We start from the raw sequence: 14,144 nt of genomic DNA on the forward strand, positions 1-14,144 counted from the left end.
AAAAAAAACTCCTCCTATATCCGGAGAGAGAGGAAGATTCTCAAGGATATGATTCATCCGGAAAATAATAACAGTAGAAGAGAATAGAATAGATATTGTAATGTCTCGATAGAGTGCTCGTAATATTAATTCGATTTAATTGATTCTGAAAAAGATAAGTTAATCCTATATATACAATGCATAATTAAAATGCATATTAATGCAAAATACAATGCATATTAATTCGTAGACATGCAATAAAGGATCACTAATGTTATTTTTGTTAAAGGATCACAAGTTCTTTTTGTTTTCATTTCATAATATTTTGTTTGAAAATCTCTCTCTCTCTCTCTCTCTCTCTCTCCCCTCCTTTCTTTCTTTCTTTTACAGGAAAATAGGATCGAGAAAAAGAGAAAAGGAGAGAGAGAGAGAGAGAGAGAGAGAGAGAGAGAGAGAATTCATAAATATCATTTCTTTCGTCGAATTGTATAAAATAAATCATTCTTGATAAGAAGAATAATCGTTTCTTCTTCGTAGAAATTATCAGGTCGGTCCTACAATGTCCCTTACGTATTTATATCGTAGGTCAGACTTAGCTCTTAATGGAGATCATTTTTCACCAAGATAACACGGAAACATATATATGTCTTTTCAGAATAGGCAATAATTAAAGGAACTAAATTGGAATGTTCTCTTACATCTTCCATATTTGTTTTCGGATTAGTAGATATTTATTTCGATCACGTGTTAAATTCCTTCAATAATATCAATTCTATCAACAAAATGATTTTATAATTCTTATTTTTCGCAAAATCGATTTTTGTCCTTAGAACATTATTACATTAATCGAGATCAATATAAATTATTAAAAAAAAAAATAATATTCATTTTTATTATTTTGAAATTCTGAAATCCGTCAAATCAACATACTTTAAAAATCTAATATTGAACATAGAAACTTTGTATTCTTAGAAGTTTCCACAATGCAATTGGAACATTTCTTAATCACAAATGATGTGAAATTTTCCAAAAGACATGAAAAATCATCGATCAAAATGATATGTATATATATTACATTTTATATAAATTTCTGTTTAAATAAAATTATTAAAGATTAAAATAATAAACTGTACCAAACGAAGTTAATAGTATCGAATTCGAAAAGGAACAAAGTTTCGTTAGTTTATCGATAAGGGATAGAGAAAAACAAAAAAAAAAAAAAAAAAAGAAAAGAAAGAGAGAAAGAAAAGAAAAAAAAGAAGAAAGAAGAGAAAAGTTAAAAAGGTAAGCAGCACGTAAATCGTTAAAAGGTTGGTGCGTCAAGGATCAAGGAGATTTGTATGGCGGAATAGGAAGTGGAGTACACATCTCGGGCAACGTGACGGACGCTTAAAGAACTTCATTGTCCCTTGTCGTTGGTCCAGGAGCAAGGTAGAATTTAATAATGTAGAGAGCTGGGCCAGACGTTGGGTACACACTGGGATCGGTACACACTGCTTTCGGGCGTCTTCAATATCTGAGCAGCTCAGAAGGGGTATTGTCTAGGGCGGCAGTACGGTACCAGCTTCGCATGCTTTATGACTACCCGTTACGATGACGACGATGACGAGCATTATGCCGCGTGGATAATGGATCTATACGGGCTACCGCCATTTACCTATACCGGTACTCGCGATAAAGAAAGCGCAACGTGAATCCAGACGCAAACCAAGGTTACTTTCACCTTTCATCCTGATTGAATTATAATCGCTGAATCAGATAGGAAATTTTACTCTTAGCACTTCCTACCTAAGATTTCTAAGCTCGATGCTTATTAAACTATTGTATAAGAAATAGAGAGAAAAAAAAAGAGGAAGAGAGAGAGATTGGATTCGATTGTAAATCCTCTTAAATAGAATTCGATCGTACAAATTACAAAAGAAAATACAGATAAATTTGAATGATTCCAATGAATAATATAATTTTAAATTTCTTCTTGTATTATCCAACGAACGATATGAATTTTATATCATTAATTCTTCGTTCTTACGGTTTATACGTTATAACAACTAATTTTCTCATTTGGAATGTTACTTTAATTTCTTGAAGAAAAATGAAGGATGTTCGTGGAAATGGTGGTATAGGAAAAGGTGATGGTAATGGGGAAGGAAGGAAGGAAGGAAGAGGGAGTAAAGGAACGCGTTCTCGTTCTCGACGTCGGGGCATCCACAATGCGGGCGTCGACGGACCGACGACTACGACGACGAAGACGACGACGACGATGACTACGACGACGACGACGACGACGACGACGACGACGACGAGTCCTATTTCAATTCCAGCAAGTTAATTGGAATTGTTTGCCGCAGACACCGCGAGAGCCGCTTGGTCTCGCACCGTACTGAATCCTATCCGGCAGTCCCTTTCCTCGCTTCTCACTCCGCAGTGAGGGCTTCAACACGAAGCTCACACCGGCGTGTCGTAGCTATACAAACCATAGGGAAGGAGGAGGACATCTTCTTGAGTAGAATTAATTCCTGCTGCCATCCTTGGAGGCGGCGCACCCAACTGAACCTTCTCTTCGAGATTCGAGACTCGAATGATCTCATCTAAACAACCAACCTCCTCGAACGTTCCAAATACATACTACGAGACTTTTATGTAAAATTTAATTTGATATCTATATATATATATGTGTGTGTGTTCAAACTATCAGATCAATTTATAGAAACTTTTAAAGTATTTTAATTTACATCGAGGTAACATACATGTGTAATACATTTAGTACATTTCTCTCATTATAATCATTAATAGCGGAATTGATCAGATCATTTAATTATTGTTATTTAAAAAATTTTATTTTTCTATATTTCCTACGAATTCCTTGATTTATTCCTTGAGTTCTTCAATAACGTTCAATATAAAGTTTTTCAAAAATTTGATTGTGTAGATGATTTCAAGATTTCAAGACAGATTCCTTCATCTCAATAAAAAATCGTCATTGAAGTCCAAAATGTTATCTTTCATCGCGTTAGAATGGTAACTGAAAATAAAAAAAAAAAAAAAAGAAAAAAAAGAAAGAAAGAAAAAAGATCGAGATTAAAGTAAGTTTATTATAGCCCGATGAAAGCAAATATTATATAGCTTTCTAAGTAGATTAATTTCTTTACAAGTAACATTTTTAGCTCATTACTTGCTGTAAGATATTTGATACTTTATCATTAATCATATCATTTTAATATTATTGTGATTATTCTATCGTTTTATTTTTCTAAATTTTGACGATTACCTTTTTCTATCTTTCTTTCTTCCATTCTTTTAATTATTCATTCAAGCTCTTCGGTAAGATAAAAGTAAAGATTTCTAACGAATTCGATTGCAAAGACAATTTCAAGGCCAGATTCCTTCGCCCAATAAAAATGCCGTTGAAGTCCAGCGTTATCTTCCATCGAATTGCAAAGATCACCGAACGATCGAGATCTCAAATAGTTTATTAGTTTACCGAAACTTTTCGAATATCTTAATTTCTGTCGAAGTAAAATATGCAATTCGTTTCTCGGTATAATCTTTAATATTCGGCTTATCATACCGGTTAAACCACCGGTAGCAATGCACTCATCTGGCACAACAAATGGTGGCATGGTTTTCCAAAATCTTTCGACTATCTCATTCCAATAATCAACGTCTAATCCATTTTCCTTTAGCATGTTAATAAAATTACATACTTGCGGTAAACATTCCAATTCCGATAAAATGAATCGTTTTTGATCATTGATAAAATTCACCGTCTCGTTTAATTGGGGATCGTATTGAACGTAATTCTCGATAATCATTTGGATCTCGACGAGTGGAAGGAATCCCAATATGTCTCTGAAATCTTCTTCGAGAGAGCTATTATCACGCAGCATTGATAAATTTGATAAATCCATATCCGTAATTAAGGTTCTTAAGTTGTAAGCAAGTAAACCAAAAAAAACCGCAGACATAACTGCGGCCACACCCATTATTATTACTGACTCATTCATTTTATTTTATGTATCTATATTATGCGTATGTATATATATGTGTACATATATATACATATATATATATATATGTATATATATACTTTCAGATTATAATACATATATGGTCTTCTTAATTGATTCGTTATTACTCATTGTATGTATAAAAAAATAATCGATGATCTTTCTAATAGTTTAGTATATTTTTATAAATATTGACACTGAAATACGATAAAGTATAAGAATTCGATCAAAGTGAAAGACGTTCCAAAAAAAAAAAAAATATATATATATATACCTACGTTTGATTGTGGAGATTTAAAATTCATTAAAGTATTTAGACAAGAGATATATAAATTTCTTGAAAATCAAACGGATCGTAGAACAATCGAATGGAACTTTTCGGATATATTAAATGAATCATGTTGTTTGGAGTTGTCACGAAATCACGATATCACAAATTATCCGTCGGGATTTATGCCTTCGTGAGCTCTCATTATTTTAGAGTTCTTTGATCAAGTTGAAATACGATGCCAGAGGGGAAATATTTATGATAAGGATAAAGAATTTGTGTGACTAATGCTTGGACACGGAAATATTTAATAGGTTCCCCATTTTTAGAATTCACTAACCTACAAATTCGATGCTGTAGATTGAAGTGAGTTAATGAAACTATCTAATCTAATGTATATCGTCGATTTGCATTGTTTCGTTGTTTCTAATCTAGCCTGAAATTGTCACAATGTATAAATCTACTATAAATTTATTATCGATCTTATACAAAGTAACAATTCTCTTAACACGAAAATTCATTATTAATTGTAGAACTATCAAGGCTATTAAAATAATAAATCTCTATTAAAATAATAGATCAAATTTATTGTTTTAATTGCTTAGTGAAATTGTAATGTTTAAAACAAACAAATGTTAACTAAAAAAGTTATAAACTATTTTATAGTTTATTTTTATTATTCGTATATTATATACAATGAGTAATTTGTTTGTTTTAAATACTTTACAAATTAACAAATATGATAAAAACTGAATCGATGGTTCTAACGTTTATTTAGCAACTATCAGAATCAGAATTTATAAAAACGATAAAAGGGATTGGGATTTAATTGTGAATTTATTAATTAACAACTTTTAAATGCTCTGTATTTTTATTAATTCTTAATTAAAAGTGACCAAAAATATACTTTTACTTGTATTACAAGAAATGGATATTTAATATATATATATATAACGGAACAGTTTTATTCTAAATGAATAAAACTATTGAATGAAAAATCTATTGAATAATTTATGATTCGAAACCAAATATATGTTTTAGAAGATCTTCATAATCAAGGTAATCAATACCAACTAATCTCATATATTTTATAATTTCTTGTATTGGTTCTTTCTCACCAAGATCCTTACGGATATCAGAGAATTTTTTGTCAGACACATAAGAAACGAATTTGCTGAAGGTCTCCGATTCCTTGAGTTTCCTTTTGTGAAGTTCCTTCAGTTCCTCTACAGGAAGGATTGCAATAATTTCTTTGAAGAGATTTTTAAATCCACCTTCAAAATTGTCTTCCCTCTTAAATAGTTCATACAATGGTTTGGGTGGTACATAATCTTCCATTCCATATGTTAAATGAAATATTCGCATTCGTTTAATTACGTCTAATCCCGATTCTTGAAGATAGAGAACATATCTATGGTATTCTGGTAATGCCTCTGCAGCATATACCAAACCATGGAAATGTTTATGATATAGATAAGTATATCCATTTATTATTTGAGGATCATTCTTGTATTTTTCCAAAATTGCACCTAGTTTGTCGAGAGGTATACGTATCATGAAATCTGAGAGTTCTTTATCCAAAGATGGCGTATAATTGCCATTAAACATATTGAAAGAGTTTTCATTATATATGTTCGATCTATTGCCATTCAATAAATCCGTACGATCGCCATTAAGTGGTATGGCAGAAACTCCAACGACAATTAAAGTCGCGAAGAACGTGAAAACGTACTTCATCTATTTAAAAAAAAAAACCAAACAAAAGTGATAACAATAAAAATTTAATTGTTAAAATATAGTAATCGATTATACTTACAGTTGTTGAAATTATTGTTCGGAACGGTACACAATAGTTTATATCGCACAATGATAAACTCGAATATACCGTAATCCTCGCAAAGCAGGTGTTTATATACATATTATCCTGATTAAGAGTTATTCAAAAGAAATAATTTGTAGAAAAATTGTATGATAGTTTATCTTACGATAAGATCTAATTATATGAAATAATAATAATAATTTCGCTGATTGGTTAAGATCTTACGGATGATATAATTAATTATAGTTATATCGGTAATATTATCAAATGTTTTTTTTTCCGTCGAAAGAAGTATATTATAGATTAAGTATTTTTTAATACTAATAAATAAATGTTAGCTTTCTTTCTAGATGCGTAAATTTTTATTGAAAACATTTGCGTCATAGAAAAAACATGTCATTTATCTTTTATCAATATTTTTTACAAATAAAATTTAAGTGGTATGTGTACCGGAAGGTATATCGAAAAAATATTCGCTTATTAGATTAAAAGAAAATATAAAAATAGAATAAATCAACAATGTATTGATAAATAACATACGTTCATCTACATCTACAAACTATTATTATTTTTGGGATAATGAATGAATAAAGGAAATTCCATTGTTATATATTATTAATTTTTGATATCGATTATTTTATTTAAGATAACAATTAAGATAACGATTTAATTCTAAATATGAAAAATATCATATCCGATATTATATTAATTATAATAATATTCGATTTATTTCTGAAATCCAAGCAGTTGAATTTTTCAATTGATTGAATATCAAGGTCAGCTGCGTTCGATTTTTCTTTTAATTTTATATATTCATTCTTGCTGTTCAAAGTATTCTTGGATTGAACAAATTTTTCCGAACGAATGTAAGAATTGAATTTGTAAAAGGATGCCGATTTCATGAATTTTTTTTTGGTGGATTTATTGAACTTTACCAATCTATATATCTATTTCACAGTTCATATTTATCTTTGGAAATATAACGAATAATTTATTTGTTTAAATACTTTATAAATTGACTGATATGATTATAACTGAATTATCAGAATCAGTGTTTATAAAAACGATAAAAGGGATTTAATTGTAAATTGTAGGATTGATTAATTAAAAACTTTTAAATGATTAGTTTTTTTATTATTTTTGAAATATAAGAATATAATTTTAGTTGCATTACAAGAATTTTATATTCATTATATATATATATATGCCGAAATAGATTTAGTAGGAATGTTTAAATGATTTATGGTCTAAAGCCAACTATACGAAGTTGAAGATCCAAAATCGCCATAAACTCAATATCAATTTTTTTTAATGCTCCTAACATTTCTTTCATTGGTTCTTTGTCTCTAAGTTCCTTGTATATCTCTTGTAATTCTTCGCTTAGAATATATGAACTGAATTTAGCAAAGGCCTTCGATTCCTTGAGTTTCTTTTCGTGAAGTTCTTTGATTTCCTTTACAGGAAGAATTGCAACAACTTCTTTGATAAAACCATTGAATCCACCTTTGTTTCTTTTGTCGTTTTTCTTAAATACTTCATTCGATGGTTTGGGTGGTACATACTCTTTCATTCCAAGAGCCGAATGTATGGCTTTAAGTTCTCTAATTTTATCGTATCCCGATTCTTGAATATAGAGAACATATCTCTGATGTTCCGGTAAGGCTTCGACAGCATATACCAAGTTGTGGAATTCTTCACTCGTTACATATTCATGTTGCTTTATTAACTGAGTATCATTCAAATATTTTGTTGCAATTTCATTTAGTTTGTCGTGAGGTATGAGTCGTATGAAATCAATAAGATCTTTATCCAAAGGATTTTCTTCCGTATTATTGCCATTAAATATACCCAAAAGATTGTTAATAAATATATCTGATCTATTGCCATTCAATAAATTCGTACGATCGCCATTAAGTGGTATGGCAGAAACTCCAACGACAATTAAAGTCGCGAAGAACGTGAAAACGTACTTCATCTATTTAAAAAAAAAAACCAAACAAAAGTGATAACAATAAAAATTTAATTGTTAAAATATAGTAATCGATTATACTTACAGTTGTTGAAATTACTGTTCGGAACGGTACACAATAGTTTATATCGTACGATGATAAACTCGAATATATCGTAATCCTCGCAAAGCAGATATTTATACGCAAATATATCGTGATTAAGAATTATTTATAAAAAAGAATAATTTTTATAAAAATTGTAAGATAGTTTATCTAATGATACAGTATAAATATGTATATGTATATATATGTAAGTTTCAGGGTAGTTAGTTAAATGTGTATGTGTATGTGAGATATGGCGATTGACAATTGAACGAAGAGATGGAAGGTTTCATAGTAATTAGTTATGTGTTTGTGTATTTGTGAAAAATATGCTGATAATAAGATAAGATTTTAGAACTAATAAGTAATGTGTGCGTGTTTAAGTAAGTCGATCGGTAATCAGAGATAGCGCATGATTTGTCTCTGTAAGAGACAAGGTTATGAAAAGCAAATATTATATAAGCATGTTTATGAAAAGAAAATAAGAGCTGGGTATTAATACGGTGAACAGTGAACAGCATGTGATATGTTTTTTAATATTTTCACATATTTTCACATATATTAAATATAATTTTAATATTTAATTAGAATTCGAGTATAATGTTGATTTCCTCAATATGGCGCCTGTCTATCGGGTTAAATTAACATGCCAATAACACTAATAATATTTTTCCCTTCAATATACATATATATACATATATATATTGTAGATTACGGATTGTTCAATATAATTAAATAAAGAATTATATTTCTTTCTAGATACGATTAGATAGATTTCTATTGAAAACATTTACGTCATAGGAAAAACATGTTTATCTTTAATCTATATTGTTTACAAATAAAATTTAAGTGGTATGTGTACTCAAAGTTCGAAATGTATATCGAAAATATGTTCGCTTATTAGATCAAAAGAAAATATAAAAATAGAATAAATCAATAATGTATTGATAAATAACATACGTACATCTATACTTAGAATTATTATTATTTACCTATTATTATTTTTGGAATAATGAATGAATAAAGGAAATTCCATTGTTATATATTATTAATTTTTGATATCGATTATTTTATTTAAGATAACGATTAAAATAACGATTTAATTTTAAATATGAAAAATATCATATCCGATATTATATTAATTAAAATAATATTCGATTTATTTCTAAAATCCAAGCAGTTGGTACTTGAATTTATTAATTGCTTGAATATCAAGGCCAACTGCATTCGATCTTTCTTTTAATTTTTTATATTCATTCTTGCTGTTCAAAGCATTCTCGATTTGAACATATTTTTCCGAAAGAACATAAGAATTGAATTTCGCGAAGGCCGCCGATTTTACGAGTTTCTGTTGGTGAAGTTCCTGGATTTTTTCTTTAGGAAGTACTGCGACAATTTCATTTATGAAACCATTTAAACCACCATATCCAGTTTCAACCATTAGATTCGATGGTTGAGGTGGCACGTAATCTCTCATTCTCAGAAGTACATGGAGCGCCTTCATTTCTCTTATCTTGTTATAACCGGCTTCTTGAAGGTATAGAACGAAATTCTTAAATTCCTGCAAATCTTCTACGGTATAAAGCAACTGACGGAATTCATCGCTCATGACATATTTTCCTATAGCTATCATTTCAGGATCACTATTATATTTTTCTACTATATTTAATATTTGGCGTACAGGCATAATCTTCAAAAAATCTATTATATCGTGATCCAATTCATTCATAGTCCAATCAATATTAGGAGAATAGGCGGATACTCCAATTAAAATCAATGACGCGATAAACGTTAGCTGGTACTTCATCTGCAAAGAATAAACAAATATTATTAAGATATAATGAACTAACTAATTATTTCAATGAAACAGAACGGCAAATTAATTCCATTAATTTAAACAAAGTGTGGAATTAACCCTATGTAATGTATACTGTTATTGTTGAAATTTTTAGAAAAAAGAAATATATATATATATATATATATATATATATATATATACATATATATATAGTTACAATTATATGCTTTGAAGATTTAAAAAAATATATTGAATGATATACCTTAGCAAAATTCTATTTGTTCTGATAAGAAGCCAATATATATGAAAATATTATACTTTCAAATTGTCGGTAAATGATTGAGATTATATATTAATACCTTCTACACTTTATCAAATACGAATACATCTTCAATGCAAAATGCCGTGGTTTATATATCAAAAATCGGCCTTGATATTTAAGTAATTTTAAGAATAATGTAGGTTGACTTATTTTTCGATAAGATAAAATTATATAAGAAATTTTCGATCGATAATATCTAAAAATGTGAAAGGAAAAGATCACAAAACAACGTTATCTGATGAAAAATTGAAAACTTTATTGGTTTCGGTTTCCTAGAGAAGAATAAGTAAAAAATCGAATCATTAAATATATCAGCCGAGTCGTATAGATCTTAGATCGTCAAGATTCTCTAATAGTTTTTAACATGAGAAAATTAAACGATGCAAAATATAATATTAAATTGATCATTTCCATATAGCTTTCTAATAGTTCTAGAACTAAATACAGATGGGACAAATTTCGTGAAGAAATTCTTTGACTTTTTCGAGATCAAGACCAGCTTGCTTGGCTACGATGACCATATGTTTCAGACTGGGGTCATTATAGACAGCATCATAAAGTTTTTTGAATTCGGGAGAGTTGAAATGATCCATGAGTTCTTTGAAGGCCGGAGACGTTTGGAGTTTTTGATTGTAAAGAGCCTTGATTTTGTCTTTGGGAATTAATTTCTTAACATCTTCAACGAGACCCTTGAATCCACCGGTGATAGCGTATTCGGAAAAGCTTTTTGGTGGTTTCAATTCATCAACTCCAATGTGTCTGAGGATACGGTTTACATAGTAGTAAATGTCGACACCAGCTCTATATATGTAGTTCAACAGGTCGATATACTCAGGCATGGCATTGACTTTTCTAACCATTGATTTGAACTCCTCGGACTGCGCATATGCCGCACCTCGCATAACTTCAGCATCTGTGGTGGTGTATTCCAAAAGAAGCTTCTTGATTTCTTTAACAGGTACCAAATCTACGAACTCTTGTAGATCCTTTTTAAGTTCGCTATTTTCATAATTAGGTACTGCCCAGGCATTGGCCACAGCCAAAGTGGCAACCAAAACTACTGCCAATTTCATCTATAGAATAAATAAGAGTATTCAATTGAAATTCACAATTCAAAATTTTGTTTTAATGGATAACAATATTTTCTTTCAAAATAATTTTTAGTAAGTTAATGAACATATTTAAAGAAATCTAATTTAATAATTACAACGATAGATAGAACCTTATTCCATTCTTGTTAAATATAGTAATATACATATATATATATATATATATATATATTTATAATATTACAATTGTATGCTTTAAAAGTTTATAAAAATATACCGAATGATATGGCTTAACAAAATTCTATTTGTTATAATGAGAAATAATATATACATATATATATATATATATATATATATATAAATATTATACTTACGATTGCCAATAAATGATAGAGGTTCTATCTTTTAGTAGCTTCTGCACTTTGACAAATCTGAATACATGGTGAGTGCAAAATGCCGTGGTTTATATATTCAAAATTGGCCTTGATATTTATGTAATTTCAAGAATAATGTCGATTAACGTATTTTTCGATAAGATAAAGTTATATAAGAAATTTTCAATCGATAATGCCGGTACATGCCGGAAAGGAAAAGTTCATAAAATAACGTTATCTGATAAAAAATTGAATAATTTATTGGTCTTAATTTCTTGGAGAACAATAAGTAAAAGATCGAATCATTAAATCCATTAACTGTTTCGTATCGATCGTGGATCGTCAAGATTCTCTAAAGATTATAACGTAAGAAAATTATACAATGTAGGATATAATATCAAATTAATTCTTTCCATATACAGATTTTTGATAATAGTAAGCCGGGACGATAATATCAAAAATTAATAATAAAAGAATTCTCTTATGTGTTGGAAATCATGATCAACTTGATTGGCCTTGTTCACAATGTATTAGAAATTAGGGGTTAGAATAGAGGGTGTTAACAACTTTCTAGAAATTGGAAGAATATATTCGATATAATGTTTGAAGATCAAAGAGGTTTGAAGGTCAAAGAGGTTTGAAATTTTTGATGGTAAAGAGACTTGATTTTGTTTTTGAAAATGAATTACTTAAAATCTACGACGTGGGTCTTGTATACACCGGTAATTCCGTACTCAGAAAATCCTTGTGGTGATGTTAATTTAGAAAACCCGATGTAATCGTGGAGACGGTTTACAAGGTAGTAAATGTCGATAACAGCGTCATATATATGGTTCAACAGCTTGACATATTCAGGTACTGCTTCGACTTGCTGATCCAATGTCTTAAACTGATCGATCTTCACATATGTTAAACCTCTTTATACTTCAGCATTTTTGGTGACATATTGTTTAAGAAGCTCATCCACTTTATCGACGAGAATCAAATCAATAAACACCTTGTAGATTCTAATGAAACTCGTCTTGCTAAGATTAATTACTATGCAGATATTGGCTGTATCCAAAATGACAATCAAAACTACTTCGAATTCTTTCTATATTTCTTCTGTAGAATAAATAAGAGTATTCAATTGAAATTTAGAATTAAAAATTTTCTCTTTGTTGATAACAAAATTTTCTTTGAAAATAATTATAATAAGTCGATGAACGTATTTTAAAGAAAACTGATTACACCAATAGAAAGAATCCTATTCTATTCTCATTAAATATATATATATATATATTAATATTTTCAAAATTTATTAATATTTTCAAATGCTGTTTGTAAACTATTAAAAAAATTCTCCTTATTAGTTCTTTGATCTAATGAAACTTTCGCATTTAATAAATTTCATAAGTTTTCAATGAGATTTAAGTCAGAACTTTGGGCCAGCCATTCGAGCTATTTAATATTTGATTTTTAAAAAAATTTCATAGTTTTCTTGGCAGCATGTTTGGGATCGTTGTTTTGTTGGAAGACAAATTTTTCCTCAAGACTCATTTTTACCGTTGCCTCTTCTAAATTTTCATTCAATATGCTAATATATTTATACTCATTCATTATTCACTTTTTCATATTATATTTATTAATATATGATTTACGTATAGATTTGTAGTATTTTAATTCAACTTCGTACAAATCTTCGATTTATTATTTCTGTGGAAACTTTTAATTGTTTCTGTAATAACGTTTCCACAATATTTCTCGAAGCAATTGTTGGATCTTGTTGAAACTTTCGAATAGTTCGACAGTCTTTGTGTACGGTGGTACAACATTTGCGTCCACGACATTAAAAATTTTCCACAGTATTATTCTGCTAGGTAATTTTATAAATTTTTTTCAGATCATCTTTTGAGACCATATATTTCCTATATATTTTCATGCTATCACACGAAAACTTACTTTATTAAGGCAATCGGAAACAATTAATCGGCGAATTTGAATAAAAATTTCATAGGTTTTTGATATTCTGAAATCTTTTACAAATAATTTTACTTTTACGAAGTCTGAAATGGTATTGAAAAAATTGTTTGGGATCAGGGAATCTAAGCGTGAAATGTGTCTAATATTTTTATACCTTTTTTGCCCCGCGAAAGTATTTAAACCAAGTGTCCACTTCTTTTTGCCTCTCAATAAATAGCCAACAATATCATCAAATGTGGCTTCCTTACCACACAAATGTAAATATGACTTTTTTTATTGAATAATGTATATACTATAAGAATACATAATAAATAAATTTTCAGTATATAACAATCACGTTAATTCGATTAAACTTTATCATTATCTATTTCCTGTACTTATCCACTTATTCTTGTCGCCGATTGTGTGTATATGTGTATGTATATTAACATAGTATTACAATTTTATGCTTTTGCACTTTCCGAATACATCGTAAAATTCGAATACATGGTAAGTGGAAAATATCATGTTTTACA

The 14,144-nt window shown here is 29.1% G+C and overlaps 4 protein-coding genes across 4 annotated transcripts; all 4 read right to left on the reverse strand.

Annotated features, from left to right (window-relative positions):
- Nucleotides 1–3,272: 3,272 nt before the first annotated feature.
- On the reverse strand, nucleotides 3,273–3,983 carry LOC118444479 (protein G12). Its single transcript, XM_035872786.2, has one exon. The coding sequence runs from the start codon at nucleotides 3,981–3,983 to the stop codon at nucleotides 3,285–3,287; it is 699 nt and encodes a 232-aa protein (XP_035728679.1). The 3' UTR covers nucleotides 3,273–3,284.
- Nucleotides 3,984–5,106: 1,123 nt separating this feature from the next.
- LOC118444452 (uncharacterized) lies at nucleotides 5,107–8,289 on the reverse strand. The gene is made up of 4 exons (XM_035872742.2): nucleotides 8,128–8,289; nucleotides 7,317–8,048; nucleotides 6,071–6,178; nucleotides 5,107–5,991 (listed from the first exon to the last, which is right to left on the reverse strand). The coding sequence occupies exons 2-4, from the start codon at nucleotides 8,046–8,048 to the stop codon at nucleotides 5,266–5,268; spliced, it is 1,566 nt and encodes a 521-aa protein (XP_035728635.2). The 5' UTR covers nucleotides 8,128–8,289; the 3' UTR covers nucleotides 5,107–5,265.
- A 921-nt stretch (nucleotides 8,290–9,210) lies between these two features.
- On the reverse strand, nucleotides 9,211–10,380 carry LOC118444451 (protein G12-like). Its single transcript, XM_035872741.2, has 2 exons — nucleotides 10,185–10,380; nucleotides 9,211–9,931 (listed from the first exon to the last, which is right to left on the reverse strand). Exon 2 carries the CDS (start codon nucleotides 9,929–9,931, stop codon nucleotides 9,290–9,292), a length of 642 nt encoding a protein of 213 aa, XP_035728634.1. The 5' UTR covers nucleotides 10,185–10,380; the 3' UTR covers nucleotides 9,211–9,289.
- Nucleotides 10,381–10,486: 106 nt separating this feature from the next.
- On the reverse strand, nucleotides 10,487–11,728 carry LOC118444480 (protein G12-like). Its single transcript, XM_035872787.2, has 2 exons — nucleotides 11,668–11,728; nucleotides 10,487–11,317 (listed from the first exon to the last, which is right to left on the reverse strand). Exon 2 carries the CDS (start codon nucleotides 11,315–11,317, stop codon nucleotides 10,682–10,684), a length of 636 nt encoding a protein of 211 aa, XP_035728680.1. The 5' UTR covers nucleotides 11,668–11,728; the 3' UTR covers nucleotides 10,487–10,681.
- Between the last annotated feature and the right edge of the window lie 2,416 nt (nucleotides 11,729–14,144).

This window comes from Vespa mandarinia, chromosome 23, assembly GCF_050613455.1.
Source record: "Vespa mandarinia isolate Hongniang chromosome 23, ASM5061345v1, whole genome shotgun sequence".
NCBI classification, from domain to species: Eukaryota; Metazoa; Arthropoda; class Insecta; order Hymenoptera; family Vespidae; genus Vespa; species Vespa mandarinia.